General features: G+C 39.7%; 2 protein-coding genes across 3 annotated transcripts in view; both read right to left on the minus strand.

The window, feature by feature from the left end:
• Window positions 1-9,864, minus strand: part of LOC108716781 (low-density lipoprotein receptor-related protein 11) — a 46,037-nt gene extending 36,173 nt beyond the window's left edge. The window contains exons 1-3 of one of the 2 annotated variants that reach the window (XM_018263231.2): window positions 8,359-9,864; window positions 5,159-5,316; window positions 4,510-4,686 (exon numbers count right to left, since the gene is read on the minus strand). In XM_018263231.2, the coding sequence (XP_018118720.2) occupies window positions 4,510-4,686; window positions 5,159-5,316; window positions 8,359-9,094 (1,071 nt within the window). In that variant the 5' untranslated portion in view covers window positions 9,095-9,864. The remainder of the gene's footprint in view (window positions 1-4,509; window positions 4,687-5,158; window positions 5,317-8,358) is intronic. The other variant, XM_018263232.2, reaches the window with a different exon arrangement.
• A 5,126-nt stretch (window positions 9,865-14,990) lies between these two features.
• On the minus strand, window positions 14,991-27,979 carry dynlt1.L (dynein light chain Tctex-type 1 L homeolog). Its single transcript, NM_001093811.2, is given in 5 exon segments — window positions 14,991-15,622; window positions 16,399-16,476; window positions 26,306-26,429; window positions 26,526-26,567; window positions 27,739-27,979. Coding segments are annotated over 5 exon segments (342 nt in total). The 5' UTR covers window positions 27,766-27,979; the 3' UTR covers window positions 14,991-15,551.
• Window positions 27,980-27,987: the final 8 nt, after the last annotated feature.

Raw genomic sequence — 27,987 nt, forward strand, 5'->3', positions numbered from 1 at the left:
AAGCTTTAGAAATGGCTTTATAACCTTTACCAGACTGATAGATCTCAATTACTTTTGTGCCTGAATTTCTTAGGATCTTGGCATGATGTCTAGCTTTTGAGGTGCTTTTGGTGTACTTCTCTGTGTCAGGTAGCTCCTATTTAAGTGATTTCTTGGTTGAAACAGGTGTGGCAGTAATCAGTAGAGATGTCGCGAACTGTTCGCCGGCGAACTTGTTCGCGCGAACATCGGGTGTTCGCGCTCGCCGGAAGTTCGCGAACGTCGCGCGACGTTCGCCATTTTGGGTTCGCCATTGTTGGCGCTTTTTTTTTGCCCTCTCACCCCAGACCAGCAGGTACATGGCAGCCAATCAGGAAGCTCTCCCCTGGACCACTCCCCTTCCCTATAAAAACCGAAGCCCTGCAGCGTTTTTTCACTCTGCCTGTGTGTGCTGAAGAGATAGTGTAGGGAGAGAGCTGCTGCCTGTTAGTGATTTCAGGGACAGTTGAAAGTTTGCTGGCTAGTAATCGTTTTGATACTGCTCTGTTATTGGAGGGACAGAAGTCTGCAGGGGTTTGAGGGACATTTAAGCTTAGGTAGCTTTGCTGGCTAGTAATCTACCTTCTACTGCAGTGCTCTGTATGTAGCTGCTGTGGGCAGCTGTCCTGCTTCTGATCTCATCTGCTGACTGCTGCAATAACAGTAGTCCTTGTAAGGACTGCTTTTATTTATTTTTTTGTTGTTTTACTACTACTACTACTACTACTACTATAAGAGCCCAGTGCTATTAGTCTAGCAGTGTTGGGGAGTGGGACTGGTGTGCTAATCTGCTGCTCCTAGTAGTAGCAGCACCAACTTTAATTTTTTTTTTTTAATATTCATTTTTTTTTTATTTTACTTTTTTTTATTTTACTACCGCTGTAGTAGTGTATAAGTTGACCTTTTAGGCATTATTTGCCCTGTAGGCATTTTTTGCCCAGTGTGTTATTCAACCAACTGCCATCTAGCTGTGTGACCTTGTTCACATTCTGTCTAAATATCCATAATATTACCGTCTCCAGAAAAAACACCGGAGTGATTTTTTTCAAGCAGCCATAATATATTTTACGTAATCCGTATCCACCGCTGTAGTAGTGTATACGTTGACCTTGTAGGCATTATTTGCACAGTGTTTTCTTCAACCCGCCATCTAGCTGTGTGAGCTTGTTCACATTTTGTCTAAATATTGATAATATTATCGTCTCTAGAAAAACCACTTGAGTTACTTTTTTTCAAGCAGCATTCATATATTTTACGTAATCCGTATCCACCGCTGTAGTAGTGTATACGTTGACCTTGTAGGCATTGTTTGCCCAGTTTTTTTGGCCGCAGCCACTGAAGCACAGAGGCCAGAAAAAATATGCCATATAAATGCTGAAAATAGTCATTTTTTGCCATACGTTGACTCAACGTATATGGCAAAAAATGACTATTTTCAGCATTTATATGGCATATTTTTTCTGGCAACTGTGCTTCAGTGGCTGCGACCAAAAAAACTGGGCAAACAATGCCTACAAGGTCAACGTATGGCAAAAAATGACTATTTTCAGCATTTATATGGCATATTTTTTCTGGCAACTGTGCTTCAGTGGCGGCAACCAAAAAAACTGGGCAAACAATGTCTACAAGGTCAACGTATGGCGAAAAATTACTATTTTCAGCATTTATATGGCATATTTTTTCTGGCAACTGTGCTTCAGTGGCTGCGTCCAAAAAAACTGGGCAAACAATGCCTACAAGGTCAACGTATGGCAGTTGTTTAAAGAGAACAGTAGATTACTAGCCAGCAAAGCTACCTAAGCTAAAATGTCCCTCAAATCCCTGCAGACTTCTGTCCCTCCAATACAGAGCAGTATCAAGCAGATTACTAGCCAGCAAACTTACTATCATCTGTCCCTGAAATCACTAACAGCTCTCCCCCTACACTATCTCTTCCAAGCACACACAGGCAGATTTTTCAGATACATTTTTGCCCTTGATCCCCCTCTGGCATGCCACTGTCCAGGTCGTTGCACCCTTTAAACAACTTTAAAATCATTTTTCTGGCCAGAAATGTCTTTTTTAGATGTTAAAGTTCGCCTTCCCATTGAAGTCTATGGGGTTCGCGAACCGCTCGCGTTTTTGCGCAAGTTCGCGAATATGTTCGCGAACTTTTTTTCCGACGTTCGCTACATCCCTAGTAATCAGGCTTGGGGGTGAGTACAGAAATTGAACTCAGGTGTGATAAACCACAGTTAAGTTATTTTTTAACAAGGGGGGCAATCACTTTTTCACACAGGCCCATGTAGATTTGGAGTTTTTTTTCCCCCTTAATAACGTAAACCTTCATTTAAAAACTGCATTTTGTGTTCAATTATGTTATCTTTGACTAATAGTTAACGGTTTTTGATGAGCAGAAACATTTAAGTGTGACAAACATGCAAATTATTATATTATATTATTCTGTTCATTCCTATGGGGTTTTATTAATCATTGGTGAGTTGTATTAATCAAATGCCGAGTTCTAAGTTCCCATAGGAATGCAAAGAACTTGGTTGAGTTCTTATGTAGAAAGCTCTAAACTCACATTTTGATAAACCTGCCCCTTTATGTTGCTTGAGAGAGTACATGAAATCACCTTAGAAGATAACACACTTTATTTTTCAGGAAACAACCTCATTTACCTTATTTAGTTACACAAGTGCAATTTGAAAAGCACACAAAAATGACAAATTGACATCTTCAATGTAGTTGCAATAAAGACTCACCCTGTTGGTCTAGTGGGGGGACTGCAGGGAAGCCTACCGCCCCCTCGGCGGGGATGCCCGCCGCACAAATCTTCTGCGCCTCAGGCGCCGGTACTTTAGGGAGCGCGCCTCCTTTGGATTTAAAGGCGCAGGCGCGCTGACGTCATATGTCAGCGCGCCTGCGCCTTTAAATCCAAAGGAGGCGCGCTCCCTAAAGTACCGGCGCCTGAGGCGCAGAAGATTTGTGCAATGGCTCGAAATTTTAAAGTTCTTAAAGGTACATTTTCTTTTTACACATTGCCCGTTATAGGAGTTTGTTCCTGGTGCTTTCTGAGCATTTGCTATCCTGTTTTGAACCCGTTTTGATTCCTGTTGTGACCCCTGCCTGGCTTTTTGACTATTCTGACCTCTGGATCCTGACCTTTGCCTGAATACCGACTACCTCTTCTGCTTAACCCTTCTGATTGACTTCCTGGTTTGACCCTTGCCTGCCTGACTACGTTTATTCTCTGCCTGCCCCGACCCGGCCTGATCTGATTACTCTATTGCTTTGTACAACAACCTTCTGCCCAAAGACTCTCGCTAACAGTCGTGCCCCTCTGCCTATCCAGAACATCTGGCCTTGCACCTCTCATTTAAGTCCTGGTGGCATCCAAGTAGCTGAGGGCTCCTCCCGAGGCCGAAGGCGGTCACACTACAGGTGAAGCACGAGCCAAGACCAGGGTGCTTGGCATTTGCTCTGGTGTTGGGTGCCGACCGTGACAGTAGTGTAATCACATGTGTCTGCTAAGTAGCAAGCATTGTAACTTACTTGTGCTTGGTAAAGCATGTACAGTTTGTTTTTTTGTTTACTTGTGTCCATAAGTTGGGAAACTTGTCATTGTCATCCTAATGACAAGTTTTAATTCCAGGGTACCTTGAATTACAGCATTTTGGTGCATAGCTCGCATATTCACATAAGTACCTTTGAATAACGTATGAACGCATATTTGTATATATTTTTGCACATTTATACCTAAAGGAGCCTTGTTCTGCATGTGAAATTAATAAATGCAAAAGCAAATATGGGAAAAACATACTTCCAAGGAAACTCTGACAACAATTCTAAACCTACCTTCACTACAGAATACAATGCATGCTGAAATACTGTACACTTGTAATAGAATTACATTTGACCATCTTCCAAACTTCTGCTATGTTTTTTAGAGGGCAATTTGAGTCCAGTGAAATAACTACAGAGAAAGCAGACCCTGCAACTGTTTCCTCTGTAGGGAGTCCCATTTTTGAAACCTTGGCAAAGTGCCTCAAATTCCACCCAAAAAAGTGCAAGTACATCAAAATAACAGAGAGGGTGCTAATAGAGTAATATAAACTTGTTTTTTTGCAGAACCACCTACACCCAAAGGTTGGGGTGGATCCATTTATCCCTGACACCATTGGACAAAAGGCCCTCACAGCTAGAAGTGTCCCTTTATCCAGATGCCTCCAGCCAAAAGACTTTGGAGGGAAGAGGAAACAAATGACTTCCTGAAAGATCCAAATACTTGTGTGCCCCTGACAAGACCTTGTTTCAGGGGGAAGGAGTCTAATAGCCACACATTACCCCTTAGACCTGTGCAGATCCATAAGTATCTTTTGAACTGACCCTTAAAAGAGAACTAAACCCTTAGTTAAAAAAAACCCTACCCCCCACCCTACATAGATCCCCCCCTGCTCCCCCCGCCTAACTGTTACCCCTGGTAAATGCCCCTAACTCTTTACTTACCCCTTGGTGCAGATTCAGGGCATTGGAGTTCACGAGCGCCATCTTATGCTCTTCTTTAATCTTCAGGAAAAGAGCAGCATATCGGCGCATATGCAGTTGGAGCAATTTTCCATTTTGCGACAACTGCGCATGCGCCGAAAGTCGCGAAAATTGCAGAGGCGCCGGAAGAATAACATTCTAGCACAAAAAAATTAAAAAAAAAACTGACTGGCACAAATCCTGCATGTAAAGAGACAGGATTTCTGGTGTTTATGAGTAGGTTCTATCAAATCTTCTAGGCAAAAGGAGCCCCCCCTAAGAGATATAATGAATCTAACTATAGTTCAAAATCCTCAAATTGATTATTTGAGAAATGGGTCTGAATTTTTAATTGATTATATATAGAAAGTTTCTTACTTCAGTACAATGAATCTTATATTAAATTTAAATTTTCACAATAGTTCCTCTTTAAATAATATAATGAACTGTTTTTTTATTTTTGGTGTTTGAATTAAATTTTCTTATTATAATTGTGTATAAACAAATTTCCTACTTCATATGCTTATCACTAAAGCCAGATTGCACAAAATAACCTCATTTACATAAAGTGTTAATCTTAATACAGCTTCTTCCCTAAAAATTACTAATTGTAGTGTGCTAGGTACAGTACCTTCATGTGAACTAGTGGATCACCCAGAAGCAAAGTCCAATCATATCGAATGATGGCATGGTCATCACTACTTTCACGGCCATCAAGAATAACCCAGTCGACTGGCAGCTGAAGCACCACATCTTGTCCTGCATTGCTATGAGGAGGCTCATCATTTTCTAGAAAATAAATGATTTTGTTTTCATAGAAGGTGAGTTGCATTCCAAAACAGGATATTGATAAGACACTCATACCTAAACTACCCAACACTACAGTCACATAGAAATATACTTCTTGATGTAACATAAGCTAACATAAACTAACATAACATAAACTAGCCTTTTATAAAAAAAAAATATCCAGTATTTAGAAAGCCATCAGGATAAATGGCTACAATATTTCAATAGCTAGCTGCCTCTGTGAAGGGGTGCCACCCATTGTAGGTTGGCACAAAGATTTAGGGGCAGATTTATCAAAATCTGAATTTGTGAAAAAAAATGTAAACTAGAAAAAACAAATGGCAACAAAACATGTGCAACTTTTTTCACGAATGCTAGCTTATTTAAAAAAAAAAAAAAGCAACAAAATATTCCTGTGTGCATTTTTTCTCAGAAAAAAAGTCGTATGTCAGTGAGAATCTCATTGTCCCATTGATTTTCAATGAGGCTGAAAATCTCAAATGTTTTAAAAAACAGGGAAAATAAATAAATAAGAGAACATTCACATTCTGGTGACTTTTTGTGATTACAAAGAATTCATTAATAAATGGTGACTATTCAAGGTTACAAAGAATATTCTCGAGTATATTTGTACTCGTGTTGTTGTTTTTTTTACTGCATTTTTTCTCGAATTGGGAAAAAAACTAGAACTTGATTTTTCATAAATCTGCCCCTTATTGTACAAATCTTACATTTTGGATCTCATTGCTTCCAGAGGGGCACCAAGTGCACATTTTGCTCCTATTTTTATAAGATTGCCCCTATTCTGTCTGCGGTTACATTACTAAACCAATTCAATGATTTCACACTGCAGTAGATTTAATTTATTCTATACACATACTGGTTGTGCTTACCAATTACCATGCAAATGATGTTATATTACATACGTACATGCACTTTTTTTTACCTATGTGGTTTCTAATAAGTCACTAGGCACAACTACAGAAACCTTCATGACCACAGCAACAGAACACTTGTGTGCCCTAACTATATAAAGGGCTGCAATTTGCTAAACAAGAGCTTTGTATATGTTTATTGTGTTTTAACTAATTTTACAGTACCACAATAAAGTACCACTATTGCATTATATTCTATAAGTGGAAACCTATTCATATAGGATTTTTTTTCAAGTTGTACATTTATGGTTTTTAACCATATTTGAAACATCCCCTATAATGATTTTATATATACTAGGGGCAGAAATTTTTTTACTTTAAGTTGCAGAGTTTTTAAAGGGGATTTATTATACCCCAAAGTTGCAAAAAATCCAAATTTGAAAATACTCCAGCTAAAACCTGTCGAGGTCATGTAGAATTCAATGAAAGATGTCCCTGAAGATGCATTGTGAGCTGGTTTTAGTTCGATAATCCAATAAACTTGAGTTATCATGGTGACAGTTCGATAAAGTTGAGTTTTCAGAGTATCAATTCGAAAAAGTTGCACAATTCAAATTGATGCACTATTTTATTGCAACATTTTTTCACATCAAATTATTGTTAAATTAAGGGGAGTGAGAAAAAGTTGAGTTTTAGTAAACGCTAAATCTCTATTTTCGGGATTCAGGCAAACCACTTCAGGAAGGATTTGGACAAATCCTGACACAAATCCGAAGATAAGGTGGAAAGAAAGTCCGAAAAAAATTTGATCCCCTTAACCACATGACCCGAAGTCACATGATTTTAAGGGTTCAGATTTGGTTTGGCATGGCTCTTGGATCCGAATTAGAATCATGCTGAAAAAAGCTCAGATTCAACTGAATTCTAAACCGAATCCAGGATTTGGTGCATCCATATTATAAGAAGCTTCCTCTAAATGAAAGGATTAGATAATTTTAAAGAGAATAGTGTACTTCATGCATGGGACAGATTTCAGGTTGTGGTGCATTTTTACACAAAAATCCTCCCTGTGTGCTCAGACAGGTGAATTTACAACATTTGCCAATGCTTATAATATGGGACTGAATCAGCTGTTTCCCCACCAGTGGAAAATCACAGGTGAAGAAACTGATGATCAGTGGCGGAACTACCGGGGGAGCAGGGGATGCGAGCGGGCCAGGGCCCGCACCCCTCAGGGCCCCCCGGCAGCCCGTGCACCACTGACAAATGCGCCCGTACGGTAGGGGGCGGGGCCCGGCTGCGCGTCACGCACCAGGGCCCGTCCCCTTCTAGTGACGCTACTGCTGATGATGTAACATTAGACTTAGCCTACCCATACAAAAATATCACCCTCCACCTATGCCCCCCCGGGGAAATGCCCCTAAATTTTTACTTACCCCTCGGTGCAGCTTCAGGGATCGCAGTTCACGGCAGCCATCTTCCGTCTCTTTGTATTCTGTGACTAAGACCGGCAAAGCGGCGCATGCGCAGTTGGAGCATTTTCCCGGTTTTATGAAAACTGCGCATTCACGAAATAGATGGAAATTGCAGAAGCACCGGTAGAAGACACGAAGACTACGATCCCTGAATCTGCACCGAGGGGTTAGTAAAAAGTTGGGGGCATTTCCCTGGGGGGGGGTCTACGCAGAGTAGGGGATAGGGGTTTTTTTAGTTAACACTTGAATTCTTCTTTAACACTATCCATCTGGATATACCTGGTCTATGTATAAAATGAGCATAAAGAAGGTTTGTAGTGACCTGCTAGTCTGCATGTCATGCTCCTCCAGTTGTAAAATTACAGTTCTCAGTATGGTTTGCCATTCACTAGACATGTTTAGCATATGACCAAGAGCAAAGCTGCTCAACCAAGGTTAGCAATATCTCCAAAGTAAGATAAATTTCTGTCAGTGTGCCTACTTATTAAAATTTGGCCCCAGGAAAGTTGTTTATTCTCTGAACCACAACCAGCAGTATATTCTAGGCCTCCTAAACCAAATTCCCCACTTGCTACCCTCTAGCACCTGAACTACAACTCCTTTTCTGTTTGTAACAGAGGTTCGGCAAGAGGGCTGTAGGTTGAACATCCTGTTACTAATATACAGAACAGCTGCTAAACCAGGCCGCTCACCTTGCTGTTTAGTCAGTAGGTACAGGGGACTCCTAAGTGCCCAGCCAGAAGAGGCATTACGACCAGTCAGAGTGTAGCTGCTGTAGTCCCTGTGTGGAGAGAACTGGCACACGCTGCGCCCACGAAGAGTGCAATCAAAGATAAAGCAGCTGAGGTCTTGTCCTGATTGTTCCACCACAGCTGCCGAGCAGCGCGCCTCAGCACAGCACACTTCCAGGCACTGCTTCCAGCTGGACACCTCGGCCGGGACCTTTAGGAAGGTGGCGCCGGCCTCCAGCGAGTCCTTGGTGCGGATGATGTAGTCTTCCATCTGGTTAAAGTTGCAAAAATCCTCCCCAAATTCCCCTCCAGGTCTAACGCCCACTTCTTGAAGCTGCTGTTGCATGGCGTCCTCTTCCCCTGCATCCCTCTGACTAGCACTAGTAGGAGTCAGCCTGTGCTCACTGCTCCATTCCTTCTCTTCTCCCTGAACTGGAAGAGGTCGCAGTCTCTGCTTTTCAGGTTGCTCTGGGTGTCTCTGCTGCTGTAGCTGTTTGCGGAACTCTTCCAGCAACTCCTCCACCCCGGTGATCTGGGACCTGAGATCGGTTAGTTGAGGAGCAGGCGATTCCGGTGACCCTTTCCTGCATTCCCCCGTTGGAAAGCAGATGAGTAAGGCGAATAAGGCGACGCAGGGGATAAGCGGGCCGACAGCTAGTACCGGGCACGTCAGGCGAACTGGAAACAGGCAGAGCATAATGGCCGCCCACAAGATTACTCTCACTGTGAAAACTGCAATATTCCAGGAGTCCAGTCTCAAAGAAAAGGGCTTACAGACACCCCTGGAGCCTCAATGTGTTCGAAGACTTTTGTGCTGTGCCAGGATGCAATAATAATGGGTGACTGGCCTGTACTCAGCCCGCGGCCAGAGCATAGCGTGACAGTTTGGAACCGAACGGCCTTCCCCCTTCTGTTACTGCAGCATCTCTGTCAGCCCTCGGCCTGCACGTCTCTTTCCATTCTTCTGATAAGAGCAGCTGTGATGGGGGGGGGGGGAGCGAAGCTTTCAGTAGCGCCAGGTGTGCGTGTGTTATGTGCGACTCACAATAATCAGCACCGTGCCGGTAGGACAGCTCCTTGTATGCGTGAGCTGCTTGGCCGTTCCCCCCTACATATGTCATTCTGTGGGAGCATACGGAGGGGAAAGAAGCCGTGGCCGCCCCCGTTTCCAAGGAAGCATATATATGTATTTCCTGCTTCAGCGCGTTGAGATTTGGCATTTTGAATAAAGGGCAAATAGAAAGGTGGATGTCTTGGGCGGTTGTGTGGGCTAAATCTTTCTGTGGGGGAAACACTATAATAATAACTGTTATCCAGTTTATCCAACAATCTGTTTTCGCAATACACCGGAGATGTTATTGTTATAGCTACTCTTTACAATTACATATGCTGAAAGGTGGTGAAAATAGAGAATGAAACAGCACAGTATGCTTAAGCTCCCCATAGACAAGACTATTCTTCTTGCCGAACGACTGTTTCTAGGGAAGTCCGACCAATCCTTCGAAATTATCATGCGGTCAGTGGGATTCGAACGATTGTACATCTTATGATTTTTCAGCGGACATCTGTCAGGAAATTGATCGGCCAGGTCTTTGTCGGTCCCAGTGCAATCTATCTATGTTTACAGGGCCACGCAGGCAGCTCCCCTTTGTTTTCCTGGCAAATTGGTATTTAGTTGATGGTCAATTTGTACGATCGTTCCGAGAAAATCGTGGTCTCACGATGAGGATCGGATCTTTTAAAAATCTATGGCCAGCTTTACAGTTAGTAAGCATAGAGTGTGGCAGTCCACTCCAGCAGATGGCCAAAAGTGTTGATGGGAGTTGCAGATGCTAAAAATATACCTTATCAGTAGCTTGGAGCTGCAGGAAACTCTTTCCTTGGACAACAGGCTGAAACATAGCCAAGCCTTTTTTTTTTTTGTTCCATTTAGAATATTCAGTACTATTCTAGTATTATCGGTTAATAAACAACTTTTTGTTGGCTATCTTTATATTATTGTAAACAGGAAACATTTATAGAGTTTACCTTTATCAGTATGACCCACAACAAAAACATAAATACAAATTTCTCCCATTCCACGCAACAATATCCACAAAACCGAAAATAAACCAGTAATACGCTGGAACAGGCAGAGTAGCACATTTTTATATATATACACTTTATTTTGCAGAGATTTTTTTTAGTTTTAGTGTGCACATAGGTCCTGCCCCAATGCTTATAACTGCAAAGTTTAATTTCTTGTTAGGTGTCACAATAGTAGGTCTGGAATGATAAAGAAGCAAGAAAGATCCACAAGAGAAGAGGTTTGGGGAAGACAGACTGCATATTCAGAAAATATGAATGGAAATCTTGTACCTTCTAGTAGTGTACCTGCTAATATGTTGAGGGTGGTGCAGGTGGAGAAATGATAATAAAATGACATCTGTACAGTTTTCCATTTCCTGCAGTGACTAGTAGCAGTAGCAGCAGAGTTTACTGGATTTTATCTAGTCATGGACATCATGGTGTTAGACACTTATGTCAGGTTACATAATAGAGTGGCCAGATGGCATGCTGTAGATGTAAATACACTTCAAAGGGCACAGGATGTGTTTTTGCATGAAATGCAGTTAAATCTGGGAATGCTTCGCTTTGGTATGTATGTGGAAAATAACTAAATAACTGAAGGTCAAGGTTAGTAAATAAATACTGACCTTTTTTTTGGTGTTCTCTTTCATCTTGCTGTTACTTTATTTGTGGTTTCTAAAACTGGCCATAGACGTGCAGATTTACCTTCATATCGGATGAACGATCGTTCGTGCCATCTCCTGACCTGCCACTAACCATTCAGATCAAATAAAGTAGTAAAAGAACAAATCAGACCATGTTCTGCCCCTGACAGCAATCGTACAAAAGTTATGTCCGACAAAACCTGGTGACCGTCTCCCACTGACAAAGTCAGATCGGCAATACGTGCAGAGATATTATCATTAGCCGACAGAAAATTGCTAACCTCTCTGAACGACGATCGCCATGGCACGAAAAATGTCGGCACACTTCACACACGGCCAGAAAATCATACAAAACTGAGATTTGTACGATCAAATTTTTGCGTCTGTGGCAGCTTAAACCCCAAGGCTTCTGCCACATGAGGCTTTTGCTCCGCCTGCATGAATATGCTACAGAGAAACAGACAATTCTATACCATGTGCAACTTCCCCATCAACTCTGTGGTAACAATGCTGTTAAGACAGCATTAGTCCGATTGTGAAGGATTTTTTTCCCCCTCTGAGGGGGAGAGTATTTAAAAGGTTGAACTTGGTCTTTTTTCAACCTAACTTGCTATGTTACTATGTAAGAACAAGCAACAGCACTGCTGTTTTGACAAACATATGAATACGACTTAAAATTTGATTTACATTTCTAAATGGCAGTATTAGTTATTATGTGTTACTTGCAGGGCTCCCTTTAATGTTGTCCCTTCTTCACATCTGATTTGCACATAATGAATTTCGCCCTGTGTTTCTAGGGGTCACAAACATTGGTGCATCAGAAATGTCACTATTCCAGACAATATGAAAAAGCAGGCACTTCAACTTGCTTATGACTTTCTGACAAAGTTAATTTGCTCTGGAATTCTGGGAGGGAAACTTGCCAATTTGTTTTGCAACTTGCTATTACAAATGAAGACTATAGTTTCTTGTTTTTTTTTTTAATGAAAGTGCACCTTTACATTTTGGTAGCAGTCAGCCGAGTAGCTGAGATACACAGGTATGGGATCCATTATCTGGAAACCAGTTATCCATAAAGTTCAGAATTATGAAGGAAGGGGTCTCCCATAGATTAGATTATCAAAATTGACATTTTTAAAAATGATTTCCTTTTTCTCTGTAATAATAAAACAATACCTTGTACTTGATCCAAACCAAGATATCTCTATTATTATTATAATAATAATCTGTACTTGAGTCTTTTGGATTCAAGGTTTAAATTATTTTCTAGTCTAGAAATCCAATTACAGAAAAATCTTGTTATCCAGAAAACCCCAGGTCCCAAGCATTCTGGATAACAGGTCCAATACCTGTAATCATAACTACTACAACTACAAACATTTTTGAAAAAGTATGCACTTGCACATAATGAATTACTAGACTTTCTAAATGAAACAATGAAAAGAGATTAGGCATTGATCAGTTTCTCTTTGAATACAATCTAGTCTGGACATTCGCACTTCTATCTCAAAAAAATAAATAAACAGAAAATCTAACCAAAGATACATAGCTGACATGATAAGGCAGCTTGGTTATTTTGTGATCAGAAACTACAAAATATTTTAGGATTTTCTTTTTAAGATTCAGGTCAGAGGAGGTTTTGAAATACACATACAGTTAACCAACTGTTAATTCTACAGCAGACAGAATAGGGAAATGCTGCTTGCTCTCTAAGGTAAAGTTAAAGATATTGTACAGGTATGGGATCCGTTATCCAGAAAGCTCTGAATTACGGAAAGGTCATCTCCCTTAGGGGCAAATTTACTAAAGCGCGAATCGTCTAACGCTAGCGCAAATTCGCCAGCATGACGTCATTTTGTTACTTTGTCGATTTACTAACGGGTGCTGGCGTAAATTCACTAGCGAAGTGGACCTACTCTAGCGCTACTTCGAACCCTTATGCCAGGCGAAGTTACGCTATGGCTAAGGGACGTAACTACACTAATTCATTAACTTGCGCATTTTACTGAATGTTACTTCTTGCGCCAGACTTGCCTTCGCCAGCTCAGACCAGGGGAAGTGCAATAGAGTAGATAGGGCTTGCTTCAAAAAAAGTTGACATTTTTCTATATCCCAAAAAAATGCTGGCGTCTTACTTTTTTTTTTTTTTTTAAGGGTGATCAGCTGAAAAAGATAGAAATTTGTTTTGGTTTTCGGGGTACCCTCCTTCCCCCCTACATTTCCTAACATATGGCACCTAAACTATACAGTAGCGACATGTATAGGGCAAAATAACTCTTATTTTATGAAGCTTTCCCAGTCTCGTGTCGTGTATTTGTTACATATACGTCCATTGTACTTTAATTTGGCGCCGTATACAAATTAGGCATCGCTAGCGTAACTTCACTTTGCTTGACGAATTAATGGTGGGGCAACTTCGCTACCTTTCGCCTCCCTGAGCGCAACTTCGGATTTTAGTGAATTAGCGGCGCCCTGGCGAAACTTCACCTGCCGAAGTGCGGCAAAGGCGTCGCTAACGTATTTTTGTTGCTTAGTGAATTTGCCCCATAGACTCCATTTTACCTAAATGATCCAAATTTTTTAAAAAGGATTCCCTTTTTTCGCTGTAATAACAAAATAGTACATTGTACTTGATCCAAACTAAGATATAATAATACTTATTGGAAGCAAAACCAGCCTGTTGGGTTTATTTAACGTTTAAATGTTTTTCTAGTAGACAAGGTATGAAGATCTAAATTACGGAAAGATCAGTTATCTAGAAAGACCTAGGTCCCGAGTATTCTGGATAACAGGTCCAATACCTGTACATTACACCTACAGATAGCAGAACATAATTCACTTTAGTAGACAAACCAGGAAACAACACACGCACTCGCTCCTGTGTTCCATTGCATTGGAGCTTTCATGGATTCTGCAGCAAAGAAATGCAGGAGCAAATACAGCTCCTTCTTTTCAATCATGCTGTACTCACTGTGGTGCAGGCAAGTGACAAACTTGGGTAGCATTCCAAATGTAGTCAGTGCTTGTCTGCTGGAACGCAGGAAAGACCAGCACAGTGTAACGCAATAAAAACGTTTGTCGATAAGAGCCCTAATTGCAGACTCTCAACTATTCCATTTTTAAACAAAATTACTGGGTTATGACTATAGAAACCAATTATTAAATAAAAATATACAAGTACTAGTACAAGTTGGATTTTTCAAGTCTGGTAAAATTTATTTTTTTTCTTGGGTACAATGTACCTCCCAAGCCACATCTGTATTGTTTGACAATTAAGGCTAGTTCATGCACAAAAGTGTAAATTATGTCTTGCTTCTCATTTAGCCAATCCCAGTGGAATTGGCTAAAATAGCTGGAAACCCTTGATGCTTTTCTTGCCATGCATTTTTTTTTTACCAGTGTAACTTCCCAAATACAAGTCTTTGCATTGGGGTATTTTAAAGGAACAGTAACACCAAAATAATTTAAGTTTTTAAAAGGAATACCAATATAAAGCACTGTTGCCCTGCATGGGTAAAACAGATGGGTTTATTTCAGAAACACTACTATAGTTTATATAAACAAGTTGCAGTGTAGCCATAGGGGCAGCCATTCAAGCACAGGAGACACAGTAGGTAACAGAACATTTTTAAGAATCCTATTCTATACTACAGAGCTTTTCTGGTATCTGCCGAGTATCCTGTGCTTTTTCAGCTTTGAATGGCTGTCCCCATGGCTACATGGCAGCTTGTTTGTATAAACTATAGTAGTGTTTCTGAAGCAAACACACCAGTTTTAGTTTAGTTTATTTAAGAAACCATCTACGCTGTTAACACAAATTACTAGTAAAATTGTATAATTTTAGGACATAAAATAAGCATGGTGCACACATGAAAAGTTATGTGGAAAAAGATTTACTCAAATTTTCCTAAAACACAAGTTGAGTCACCAATAGTGATGGGCGAATCTGACCCTTTCGCTTATCACTAGCCATCATCTATGGAGTTTACTCCTCAAAAATATATCTGCCATATTATTTTTTTTGGTTTGTTTGCACACAGTGGCAAAAAGCAAGATAAAAAATGGTGCCAGGTACAATCAATAAACCAAAGACAGTGAAAAATAATTACATTACAAATAATAGAAACCATGTTTTCAATCATTTATTTAGTACTAGCTAAGATAACAAATGTGATAATTAGTGTATTTAATTAACAAGATCAGGCTAATTTATTTTGTGGCACTTGAAAGAAGCTTGTAGCACCTTAAATAAGATTATGCAGAAAACTTATGTAGAAGATTTGGTTTAGTATCAATGGTTACAATGCTGAATAGCCAAAAGCCAACAAATTTTTTTCAGATGAAAACAAAAAAAACACTCTCTTAACTCAAAAAGGTGTTGTTAGAGTGTAAATAAATGTATAACAAAAGAATATTAAAAACCAGTCAGGATATGAAAAATCATATTGCAAGTCCAAAGGCACTGACAATACAGTACATAGTCTTGTTTTCCCATCTCACGGTACAGCTTCCTGCACAGGAAATACAAAGAAGAATAGATGTTATGAAATGGTTACATCAAATCACTCATTAACACATTTCTTCCCTGACCTAAATTGAAATACCAATAAATAATGTAGTTGCAAGACAATTTAAATTGATTTGCCTAAAATAAAGACAATACAATTTCATTTCTATATAAAGAAAAGTTGAAAAACACAATGTAAAACAGCCCCATGTGGCATTGCCCTAAACCTTACATTTTGGAAAAACTGTAAAATATAAAAAATGGAAAGCAATCAGGGGCACTGTGCCAATGAGGCGAGAGCTGCCTCATGTTACCCGGGGGTGCATAATATGTTTTTTTTTGGGGGGGGGGGGGCTTTTCTTCCTTTCAAGTAAAAAAGGGTATGTTTGTGTAAAAGAAAATAATTTATTATAATAATATATATTAATAAATATATACATACAGGGAGTCCTCATGTTACATACATGTCACACTTACTGCTATTACAGTAACATACTATGGTTTGCCTGACTTTTATTAGCATTTAGGTTTAATAAACCACCTGCCCTAATCCAATCTGGCATGTGCACAGCACACAGAAAGGTAAAAATAAATATATACAGAAAGGTCAAAATAAGTACTATGTTAAGACAGACATCTTTCTAAGTTGCATTTAATAAGTAAATGTATATATTTCAACTTACATACAAATTCAACTTAAGAACAAACCTACAGTTCCTATCTCATACGCAACCCGGGACTGCCTGTATTAATTAACAAAAAAAAAAAAACACCCCTTACCATCAGTTGCATTATCCCAGAAGCAAGAGCTTGCTGTGTGAAGTCCTGCACCATTCTTTTGCATAATTACACAGGTCACTGAATACAATAAATAGACCAATAACATTAATATTAAATAACAATTCTGCATACAATTATGAAAAAATATCATAAATCCTGTCTTTACGTTCATTTGTTATGAAGGTATGTTTTTTGTTAACTATGATATACTTTTACAAAACACCTCAATTGAACTGTATAAATACTTACAATTCAGGCATGCTTTTAGGGGCCAGTTTGGCTCCCTCTCTATTGTATAGGATAACTAGACGATAGAAAACAGACTTTGAAACCCCTCTCAGACTTATACAGAACCTTATCAGATCCAGGACCGGAGCCATTTGCTTGTGCTTATTCAAAATGGGCCCAATGCGTCCCTAAATTAGACCCCCGAGAAGTGGGAAGAGGCCACTGACAGCATCTATGGATTTCTGATCTCCACCAGAGACAAGATGATACAGTTTAAGGCATGCCACCAGCTAAATATTACCCCTCAGAGATTAAAACAGATGGGCAGATCAGAAGAAGGGCAATGTCATAGATGTAAGCTACGCAATGCATGTTTTTTTTGTTTTTTTTTGATTTGGGTATGTGAAGTTATTTCTAAATACTGGAGTGAGGTTGTGGGATATCTGAATCAAAACCTAAATATGACAGTAGTTAAGTCCCCCATAGTGTGCCTACTGGGAGTGGTGGATGAGATGGTACCACTAAAAAAAAAACTATAAGTCTTATGAGGGCCACTTTATACTACTGTAAGAAACTAGTGATAATGAAGTGGATGAGCCCCTACTACCCCATGGTTACCTTGTGGAAAGGGGTTATCAATACAACACTCCAAATTATTAAATTGACTCACATTGCTAGAGGCTCATCTGCAAAATTTGAAAAAAAATCTGGTCACCCTGGCTGGATCCCAACCAGGGAAGTGTCTCTACCGGAGTCTCCATAATGACCACCGTGCAACCGAAGTGTATGAAAGTATGATCTAAAGCAGGCATGTCCAAAGTGCGGCTTGGGGCCAATTGCGGGCCTTTTTCAAATTTACACCGGCCCTCAGCCTCCATCATGAAATAATGAGAATGAGGCCCCCAGCACAGTGCGATCACGAATCCCACTGCAGTAATATTAAGGCACATTAGTAAAATGATCTGCCACTTGGTCTATACTGCTGCCTGTGTGCTGAAGGTGTTAGTAATAGACACGTACTGGCACATAGAGACACGCTGTTTTCGAGTTGACGTGCCAGTACAGTAAACTAAAGAAGTATGGCATCACTACGTTCCAGTACGTGTCTACTGCTAACACCTTCAGCACACAGGCAGCAGTATAGAACCAAGTGGCAGATCATTTCACTAATGTGCCCAAATATTACTGCTAAGATTACTCGATTCCTGTAATTTAATGTTAATGGTTCAAAGAATGTTGGTCTGACCATGGTCAGCCCCCACACATTTTCACCTCACCAAATCTGGCCCTCGTTGCAAAAAGTTTGGGCACCCCTAATCTAATTTATAACTGATTATGTGTATAACATATGGAAATGTATCATTCATGTAAATAGGAACAAATGCACAAATTTTTCTTTAACTGGTTTATTGTAAAAGAAATAAGAAAAAAAAAACAACTTTAAAGGGGACCCGTCATCCAAAAAAAATATTCAAAATCCTATTTTATCACATTAGTCAAGCAAAATGTACTTTAATTACACTATATAAATTATTTGAATCTTGTTTCCTTCAGTCTGGGAACTCATAATTATAGCAAGCAGGCAGGAGCCATTTTGTGGACACTGTTATTAAGGCAAGCCTTGTATCATCTCAAAATCTTGTTTGTGCACCAGAATGGGGGACCTGATGTCCATCCCCATGCCCTGGCTACACAATTAAACGGTGAAGAGAACAGGGGAATGTGGGTAGAGCAGTGACATCTAGGAAGTGCTGAATGGAAAGTGAAAGTAATTGTCTGCCCCACCTCTATCCCTAGGCATAAAGGAGGGGCAAACAGTATTTGATTGACAGCCGAGATTTTTAAATGAGCTTACAACAGCTATGAATGCTTTAACAAAAAATAGAAATCGGATTCCATGTTTAATTTGAAAAGGACTTTTATTATACAGATTTGTGTGTCTGGGTGACAGGTCCACTTTAAAAAACACCTTCACCTTCCATGGCCGCATTCACTAATGGGTTGATCCCCTCCGAGCCAAATGGACAGGACCTCCTCCCAAAAAATTATAGTGAGCCCCGCCTCCACTTACCCATCTTAGTTAAAAGCTTGTTCACATAGGACAAGCGGCCATGGAAGGTGACCAGGAACAGAGTAATAAAACAATTTCCTGTTTTCCTAGTCACCCATGGACAGCATTCACTCATGGGAACTAACAAAGCTAGACTTCAGGGAGGGACTACCACACAAATTGCAGAAAATACAATATGCTTTATTCAGCAAAATGTACAACTGTATCAACTGCAAGACTTTTCTTCCAAATCTGGCTTCTTGTGAGGCGAATACATCCAATTTATAATGCTTTATAAAAGGTATTAACGGACGACCATCTTGCATATCTGCAGATTATCTCTTGCAATGGTCTGGCTTCCATCGCCCAGGAACTGCTCTAGTGGAATGGGCTTTTAGTCCCCAGGGAACCCGTCTGCTTTATTGTATGCTTTAACAATAGCTGCTATAATCCAGGAATTTATCGTTGTCCTTGTTTTTGAACATAAGCCACTGCTGTAATGTTGTCTGACATTACTTTTGTGCTTTTTCCCTTCAACAAGTCTTCGAATGGGAAAAGGGCTTTTCTTATTGCCTTCAATTCTAAGCAATATGAGGACAGGAACCATTGGCAAACTGTTCTTCCACATGAGCTCCCTAACCGGAACCAGACGTATCGGTAGTTAGGATTTTCCACTCTGGTTCTTCTAAATACATACAGTGGTGTGAAAAACTATTTGCCCCCTTCCTGATTTCTTATTCTTTTGCATGTTTGTCACACAAAATGTTTCTGATCATCAAACACATTTAACTATTAGTCAAAGATAACACAAGTAAACACAAAATGCAGTTTTTAAATGAGGGTTTTTATTATTTAGGGAGAAAAGAAATCCAAACCTGTGTGAAAAAGTAATTGCCCCCTGAACCTAATAACTGGTTGGGCCACCCTTAGCAGCAATAACTGCAATCAAGCGTTTGCGATAACTTGCAACGAGTCTTTTACAGCGCTCTGGAGGAATTTCGGCCCACTCATCTTTGCAGAATTGTTGTAATTCAGCTTTATTTGAGGGTTTTCTAGCATGAACCGCCTTTTTAAGGTCATGCCACAACATCTCAATAGGATTCAGGTCAGGACTTTGACTAGGCCACTCCAAAGTCTTCATTTTGTTTTTCTTCAGCCATTCAGAGGTGGATTTGCTGGTGTGTTTTGGGTCATTGTCCTGCTGCAGCACCCAAGATCGCTTCAGCTTGAGTTGACGAACAGATGGCCGGACATTCTCCTTCAGGATTTTTTGGTAGACAGTAGAATTCATGGTTCCATCTATCACAGCAAGTCTTCCAGGTCCTGAAGCAGCAAAACAACCCCAGACCATCACACTACCACCACCATATTTTACTGTTAGTATGATGTTCTTTTTCTGAAATGCTGTGTTACTTTTACGCCAGATGTAACGGGACGCGCACCTTCCAAAAAGTTCAACTTTTGTCTCGTCGGTCCACAAGGTATTTTCCCAAAAGTCTTGGCAATCATTGAGATGTTTTTTTTAGCAAAATTGAGACGAGCCTTAATGTTCTTTTTGCTTAAAAGTGGTTTGCGCCTTGGAAATCTGCCATGCAGGCCGTTTTTGCCCAGTCTCTTTCTTATGGTGGAGTCGTGAACACTGACCTTAATTGAGGCAAGTGAGGCCTGCAGTTCTTTAGATGTTGTCCTGGGGTCTTTTGTGGCCTCTCGGATGAGTTGTCTCTGCGCTCTTGGGGTAATTTTGGTCGGCCGGCCACTCCTGGGAAGGTTCACCACTGTTCCATGTTTTTGGCATTTGTGGATAATGTCTCTCACTGTGGTTCGCTGGAGTCCCAAAGCTTTAGAAATGGCTTTATAACCTTTGAAATTGAACTCAGGTGTGATAAACCACAGTTAAGTTATTTTTTAACAAGGGGGGCAATCACTTTTTCACACAGGCCCATGTAGATTTGGAGTTTTTTTTCTACCTTAATAACGTAAACCTTCATTTAAAAACTGCATTTTGTGTTCAATTATGTTATCTTTGACTAATAGTTAACGGTTTTTGATGAGCAGAAACATTTAAATGTGACAAACATGCAAAAGAATAAGAAATCAGGAAGGGGGCAAATAGTTTTTCACACCACTGTATCTTTTACTACTTTTTTTTGGCTTCACCACCACTTGTTTTTTTAAGTTTTGAGGCAACACCAATTTTTCAAGTTCAACTGTGGATCCTTTACTTTCCTTAACAGGAAGTTTTGCAGATACCTAGAGTGTCATCATGCCCACTTCACGACCTGAATATTTGAAGACATTAAGCCCAGAATCTTCAGACAGTGGTGCAAAATTTTCACGGTCTGAACCATCTTTTGTTGTTTTTCGCACAGCAGATTCACCAAGTTTTCTTCTGTTTGAAAATATGCGCTGAGGAATTGGACACAAATTGCTTTTTTGTTTACATTGATAATTCATCCGTGGATCTGAAGATATTTTAATACTCTTCTTGTGTAGTGATTTGCTTCTTTTGCTGACCTTGCCGACACCAGGATATCAGTAATATCTCAGTAATGAAACACCGCTATACCATCCTTCCTTAGCTTGGCTATGAGAGCTACTAAAATCTTGGAGAAAACTCTTGGTGACAACCCAAAAGGAAGGCACTTTAACTGAATCTTTGATATTTCTTATGTTCTTGAAAAATTGGTACATGGAAATACGCATCCTTTAAATCTATATTTGCGAGCTAATCTCCGACTGAGATGGCCTGACTGATGGACCCCAACGACTCCATTTTGAAACTTCTCTTTTCCAGAAATTTTTTTAACTTCCTATCTAACACTGGTCTCAGTGCTCCAGAGGCTTTTTTACTAGGAAGAGTCTTAAAATAAACCCTGCTCTTTCAGCATAAGGCACTGACTCGACTGCTCCATTGACTAATAATTGATCCATATATTCTTGTATCAAACTTTCTTCTGAATTTCAAAATGAAGAAATTAAAAAGTAATCTCTTTTTGGCAATGTAGCAAATTCTAGGCGAAAGCCTTCCTGAATCGTGTCGCATACCCAGTGATCCCGTATGTTAGTCTGCCTCCTACTCCTGTCTGAGCCAAGACACCCGAGGACGAAGAAATACCCGCTCTTGTATTTCCTCTTGAAACCTGGCACCCATATCTCCATGAAGTTTGTGTGGCATATTCCCTGCCAGGTATATATTGTTTTATCTAAATGATCTATCCTTATCTCTAGAAAATGGAGGTTCAAATCTTTCTTTTCACTTCTTTCTTGCGGAAGAAATACACTTTTCCCTCCAGAAACTTTTTTTGATGATTGCATCCAGCTTTTCTCTGAAGAGCATCTCTCCTTAAAGGAGAAGGAAAGGTAAAATACAAGTATATACTATACAATACTTACAATAATGCTACCTATATACGATTTCCCCTTCAGCTGTATTCAAAGAACGATGTTAAAAATATTGTAAAGTGCAGAGAATATAGAAGACATCCCTCTGCTGATAGAAATCTGCTATATCAGGGCTTGCACATGCGCAGACTCAATCATCCAAACCCTGCGCATGCACAAACAGTTACTGTACTTCCCTCAGGCAAGCTATGATTTTCTGGTAAAAGTGAAAGTCATCTCTGGCCTCTCCTTCCCTTCAAAATGAAGCCGCAATAGCAACGCAACCATTCTTAACGAATGTGCATTATGGGGGCATTGAAAGCTTGACACTAGGGGGCCTGGGGAGGAATAAATGTTGCGCATGCGCACTTTTCGGCACATAGACAGAGGATGAGACGCTTACATCACCAAGATGGCGACCGCAAAGTCCACAATGTGGATTTACTTCAATTTGACTGTACAAGAAATCCTTAGCGAATTGGGTAATTAAAGTATGGCGTTTCAGGAGGGGGGCATGCAAATAACAGTTTACAATAGCTATTAAAAAATACCTTTCCTTCTCCTTTAAAATGGAAGCTGACAAATTATACTTTGAAGCGGCATCCGCAGCCCAAGGTTTCAACCATAGAGCCCTTCTTGCTTCTACTGAAAGTGCCATGGGCCTTACAACATGACATCAACAGCGGTTTTGCCATCTGTTAACAAATCATTTCACATTTGAAGTCACCGCCTCCTCTATATCTGACAGCCAGACCAGTTTTCCAGTGCAATGGAAAACTGAAGTGACTGCAACTGCCGACCTACATGCTATGCGCTCTAAATTCTATGCGCTTTTCCATTGGCTCTTTAAACACTGCCATTGGCAACGTGGTTCTTGTAGCCAGTCTCACTACTGCCGCATCTACTTTCGGTGTAGCATCCTAAAATCTTGCATCATTCTCTTCAAGAACTTCCCTGTTGTCTCTTTATTTCTTTAATGTACCGGAAAAGAGACTGACCTTTTCTTGAGTGATGGAAAGAGTTTATCCGCTGAAGTCAGCTTAGAGGTTTCCGTTGGAATGTCAGTGTCTGTTGCACTGCTTTTATCAACGGCACTACTATAGCCAAATCAAAATTTGACTCCATCAGAATCAATCTCAACACCTTCCGAAGCTAAGGGAGAATGTATTTCTGATATGTAAGACAATTCGCCTTCTGAGACCTCCGACAAAGAATCAGCCTGTCTTGAATATAAAAGTGTCTTGGCCTTTTCTTGGCACCTGCCAATTACTGGAAACCTTGCACCACTGCTTGTTTAATAACCGCTGCCAAAGATACTGCAAAAGCTTGGTTTTCTTGTATAGCCGCTGTACTTGGTTCTTCCTGGCTTTGCACCACAGGAGCAGTTTTTTGCGGTATCTTCCGCAGCGGCAGGAAGGCTGCATACTTAATATTAAGAGTTAGTCAATAGCCATACTCTTTTTTTGCATTCCTCACCTTTCCCCTTGGGGTGAGGTGGTTTGCCAGGCATCCCCGGATCCATAAGAATGCTGCATAAAAGAAATTAACTCATACAAGTTAATCAAAAAGGTAACTTGGTGAAAGGCACATCTTCTTTCACCTACCTGTTCCCAGAGTTATGAGCTTGCAACTGAAACTCACTCTTCCTTATAAAGCTAATGACTGAATCCAACTTAAACTATATACACCAGTCAAAAGCTATGCCCTATACACATTTCGTGCCAAAACGCCAACTGCTCATTTTGGCACCAAACTAGACTAGTCGCATTGAATGTCCTTCTCCAAAACGGTGTTTGCCTTACTTCCTTTCCCTGCCTGTTAGTACAGGGAGATTATTGCCGTGACCTGCCATCCGGCACTTCCTTTAAGTCTCCGGCTTGTATGTACAGCTTTCCCGGCTTATAATTTTCCTTTCGGCAGACCTGCGGCTTCCTTCATGATGCGCTGCCGCCGTGCTCCTGTGACATCATCCAGGCGCGACCGCCAACATAACCCACACAAGGGAGGTAATGGCTGGTAATAGCTTAATTCCGCCAGATCTGGCCCTCCTCTGCTTACTCCGTTTATGGAGAGCCTCTGGACTTCCAGCACTACCCGGTGGAAAGAGAGAACCCCCTACGGCTGGTAAACTAACTGGTCACAACCTCATGACCAACGTGCATCCAAATGGCCTCCGGACAGGACAAAAAAAAAAAATACTCAAATCAGTGAATTCAGGGTTAAAGTAATCTAGTTTTTCGCGGGAAAAAACTTGAATTGCTTGAGATTTAAGTGAAAACCATTGAAAAAACCTCATGAAGGCTATTAACATATTCAAATGTTTCAAAGGACCTCTGCCATGGACTTCTACATGATCTAGACAGGTTTTAGCTGGCATATTTTTGGATTCAAGCCATTTGCAGCTTAAAACTATAACAATGTAGGTCTTTATAAAAAGATATTGCATAAAACAGCTCATATGTAAAACCCTACTTCATGTAAATAAACCATATTCATAATAATATACTTTAGTAGTATGTGCCATTGGATAATCATAAATAGAAAATTGACATTTTAAAAAATAAGGGCCGCCCCTTGGCTCGTACGATTCACTGTGCACACAAACAAACCATACTTCTTTAGGTCACATGAGCCAATTAAGAGAGATAGTTGTGTCTTTTGCTTCAACACTTCTTCCTGTTACAGTTAGAGCTGTTATATCTGGTCAGGTGATCTCTGAAGCAGCACACAGAGCATCACGAAATAGTGGTTCAAGGCAAGAGTAAAGTAAAGTAAAAGGGCAATATTTACTTAAATATATTTTCCTGTGCATTTTGGGAATTAAACCATTAACATCTCACTTTCATATACATGATGTTTTATCTTTATACCAATCAAGGTTTGGATTCAGTATTTGGTCAAATCTTTTGTGCAGGATTCCTTATTCAGCCAAAAAAAAAAAATGTGGATTCAGTGCGTTATTCATATCAACGATGATCTTTATATACAAGAACATTTATAATAAATATCATAAAACTTAAGTTTAGCAAAAGTTTCCATTTCAGTAGTTTTAAGAAGACTTATTTACCCATGTATACTTTCCAAAAATATATGGGTTTTTTTGGGGGGGGGGGGGTGGGACTCTTAGGACATATGAAAGTTAAGATGCATGAAATTACAGAAAAACTACTAAATTTACTGATTTGAATGCACATGGTGTACAAAACTCAGCTGGCACTGTAGTGGATAGCTTGAAAAATGCAGTCAATAATAACAATGCATGTGTCACTTTCAAATATAAGGATACAGACTCAACTGAAATATGTGGTTGTGTACTATGAGTTTGAATAAGCCGTATAAATAAACACACACCTTTGTTGGACATATATGCCTTGCATAGCATTTGTTTTTAAGACTGGGTCAGTGACCCCTATTTAAAAATTGGAAAGAGTCAGAAGAAGGCAAATAATTCAAAAAATTAAGTATTAAAAAAATTAAGACCAATTGAAAATTTGCTTAGAATTAGCCATTCTATAACATACTAAAAGTTTGCTTTAAGGTGAACAATCCCTTTAATGGAAGATTTCTATATAACGTAACCCTAATCTGTGGAAAATGGGGCATTTGTCCTCCACTGTCATCTTGCAGAAAACAGAAGCGGATGAAATGCCATGCAGCACTGGTCATCACTACTAATAGTGAATAAAAAATGGTACTGGATGTACACAGAACAATGTGCTTGAGACAGGCCACTATATATTAACATGTATTAGGAATAATGACAGGCAGAGAGGGGCATTTTGCTCCAATGGTTTGCTACCAGATAGCTGTAATAGAAATTCAGCCTTGTGCCATAGCCTGTATGCTTTGAAATAAGGAGCATTATACAGAGGGATAATCTGGTGACTGATACTTTATATCTTAGTCTAAAAACAAAAATGATTTCAATGTAAGTCACTGTATTTGTTTTACCTTTTTCTTTAGAGAGCCCAAATTAACTTTAAGAGTCTGTTTTTCAAACCAAAAATGGATTTATAATGAATTGCTTATTCTAATTATTGTAGAAAGAAACTTCATATTAAAGGTGATCATGGAGACCCACTCTAAACAGCATGGAAAAAATTTGGTCCATTGGTTAAGAATGGAGAAGACAAACTAAGCCTAAATGCAGTTCAATTCTGCTAGGTGTTGTTTTTGGGGTGACCATTAATACCTGAGGAAAATTCACTTAATGATTTTGAGCATTGGACTATTTAAGAAAATGCTTACCTATGTATTTGAACGGTTTGCCCAACTTTGTAAGTTGACTGAGCGTCTGTTCTACCACATTAGTAGTCCACTGGTTCACTTTGTTGTGCTGGTAGGCATTACCACCAATGGCACTTTCGATTGACTTTGGTGAATAAGGGGGTAAACAAATAAATAAAAATCTTATGAAATGTGTTTTATACATATGTCGTAAATAAATGTTGCTTAATGTTGCTCTTACCTCTTTAATGATGTTGCTTATTTCATCCACAACAAATGAAGACTGAAATCAAGAGCACCAACATTGAAAAATTAATATAAATATAACAATCATAAAATTATATTCGAAGTATTAAAAAAAAACAATTTTCCAAGGCATTTAATAAAAATAATTAGTAACTTCACTAGGTCTCAGATCACAGAATAACAAATTCAATACTGAAATTAACTTATTTGTAATATTATTTAAAAGCACAAATTCCTGCAATTAGTATGTGACACTGTTCTATTAGTATTTCTAATTAAAGGGTAAATGAACATGATTTTACTGCACATTGAGCCTATACCCATAAACGTTTACTTATTTCAATTAAACAAAAAAAAGTATTTGTAAGACAGCTATATACAACCAATCAAAAATAGCCTTTATGTGCTAGTATTATTTAGCAAACAGATTGGTGCAGGAAGCACAAAGTAGTGGTTTCTGTGTAACTTTATGGTATGTAACAAAACTAAACTTATCAGCCCTACAAGTGTTTTAAATCATATTTGACAGATTGGTTGCATGGTTGATATACATAACTCACTGAAATGTTGCATAACATGTTATCATTCATCTTTGAAATAAATAACGGCTATTTATCACAAAAAAAATATGAAAAGTGAAATGGACAGCGCTTTTTTGGCAGCTGACCAAAAGCTCTTCATTGTCAGAACTGAGCAATTGCCGAAACATTACGTTGCTTATTGAGATGCGCCAAAGAAAAGTACACACCGCTACGTCACTTAGGAGCGGCTGCACAAAATGATACAATACCCCCTCAAAGGTACTTAATTAAATAAATGAATCCAGAACCATGGACACCGAGGCTGACACCCAGTGTGTAACGGAGCTACACTTCAAAGCATATAAATATCAGCGACACCATTGTAGACATTCTGTAAATTCAACCTCTGCATTATATGGATCCCATCTCTGTGACGTAGCCTACCCTGCCGCAGCTATCATGTTGCAGAGAGACTCTTAGTCGCAGCCTTTGCTCACTGTAAACTCAACACATACAAGAATTAACGGCTAATATTCCTGATCCCATAGCAGGCAGTTTGAGGATATGCAATCAAACAGGCCTCAACTTACCTCTCACGTTGGAGTCAGGGACCCCCTTACACATCTATATATTTTTAAACTGATGTTGTCCCAATTACCGCAATATAACAACAAATATGCAAATTACCTCCTCTGCCGTTTGAAATTCATCCATCTTTCTCACCAACACCGTCCGCACCAGCACCCACTCTGTACTTTACGAATACTAAGCTTGAGCATGCGCAATTGTACCGGTGGTAGCCAGGGACGCGATTGGGACGCGCCCAGGATTTGCCCGCCCAGTCAGTTGAAGTTCTTTGCGACGCAATCCATAGGGCCGGTGTTAAGAAAAATAAAATGTTAGTGTAACGATTAACAAGTGTCCCACTTATATATA

The sequence above is a fragment of the Xenopus laevis genome, chromosome 5L (genome assembly GCF_017654675.1).
Source record: "Xenopus laevis strain J_2021 chromosome 5L, Xenopus_laevis_v10.1, whole genome shotgun sequence".
Taxonomy (NCBI): Eukaryota; Metazoa; Chordata; class Amphibia; order Anura; family Pipidae; genus Xenopus; species Xenopus laevis.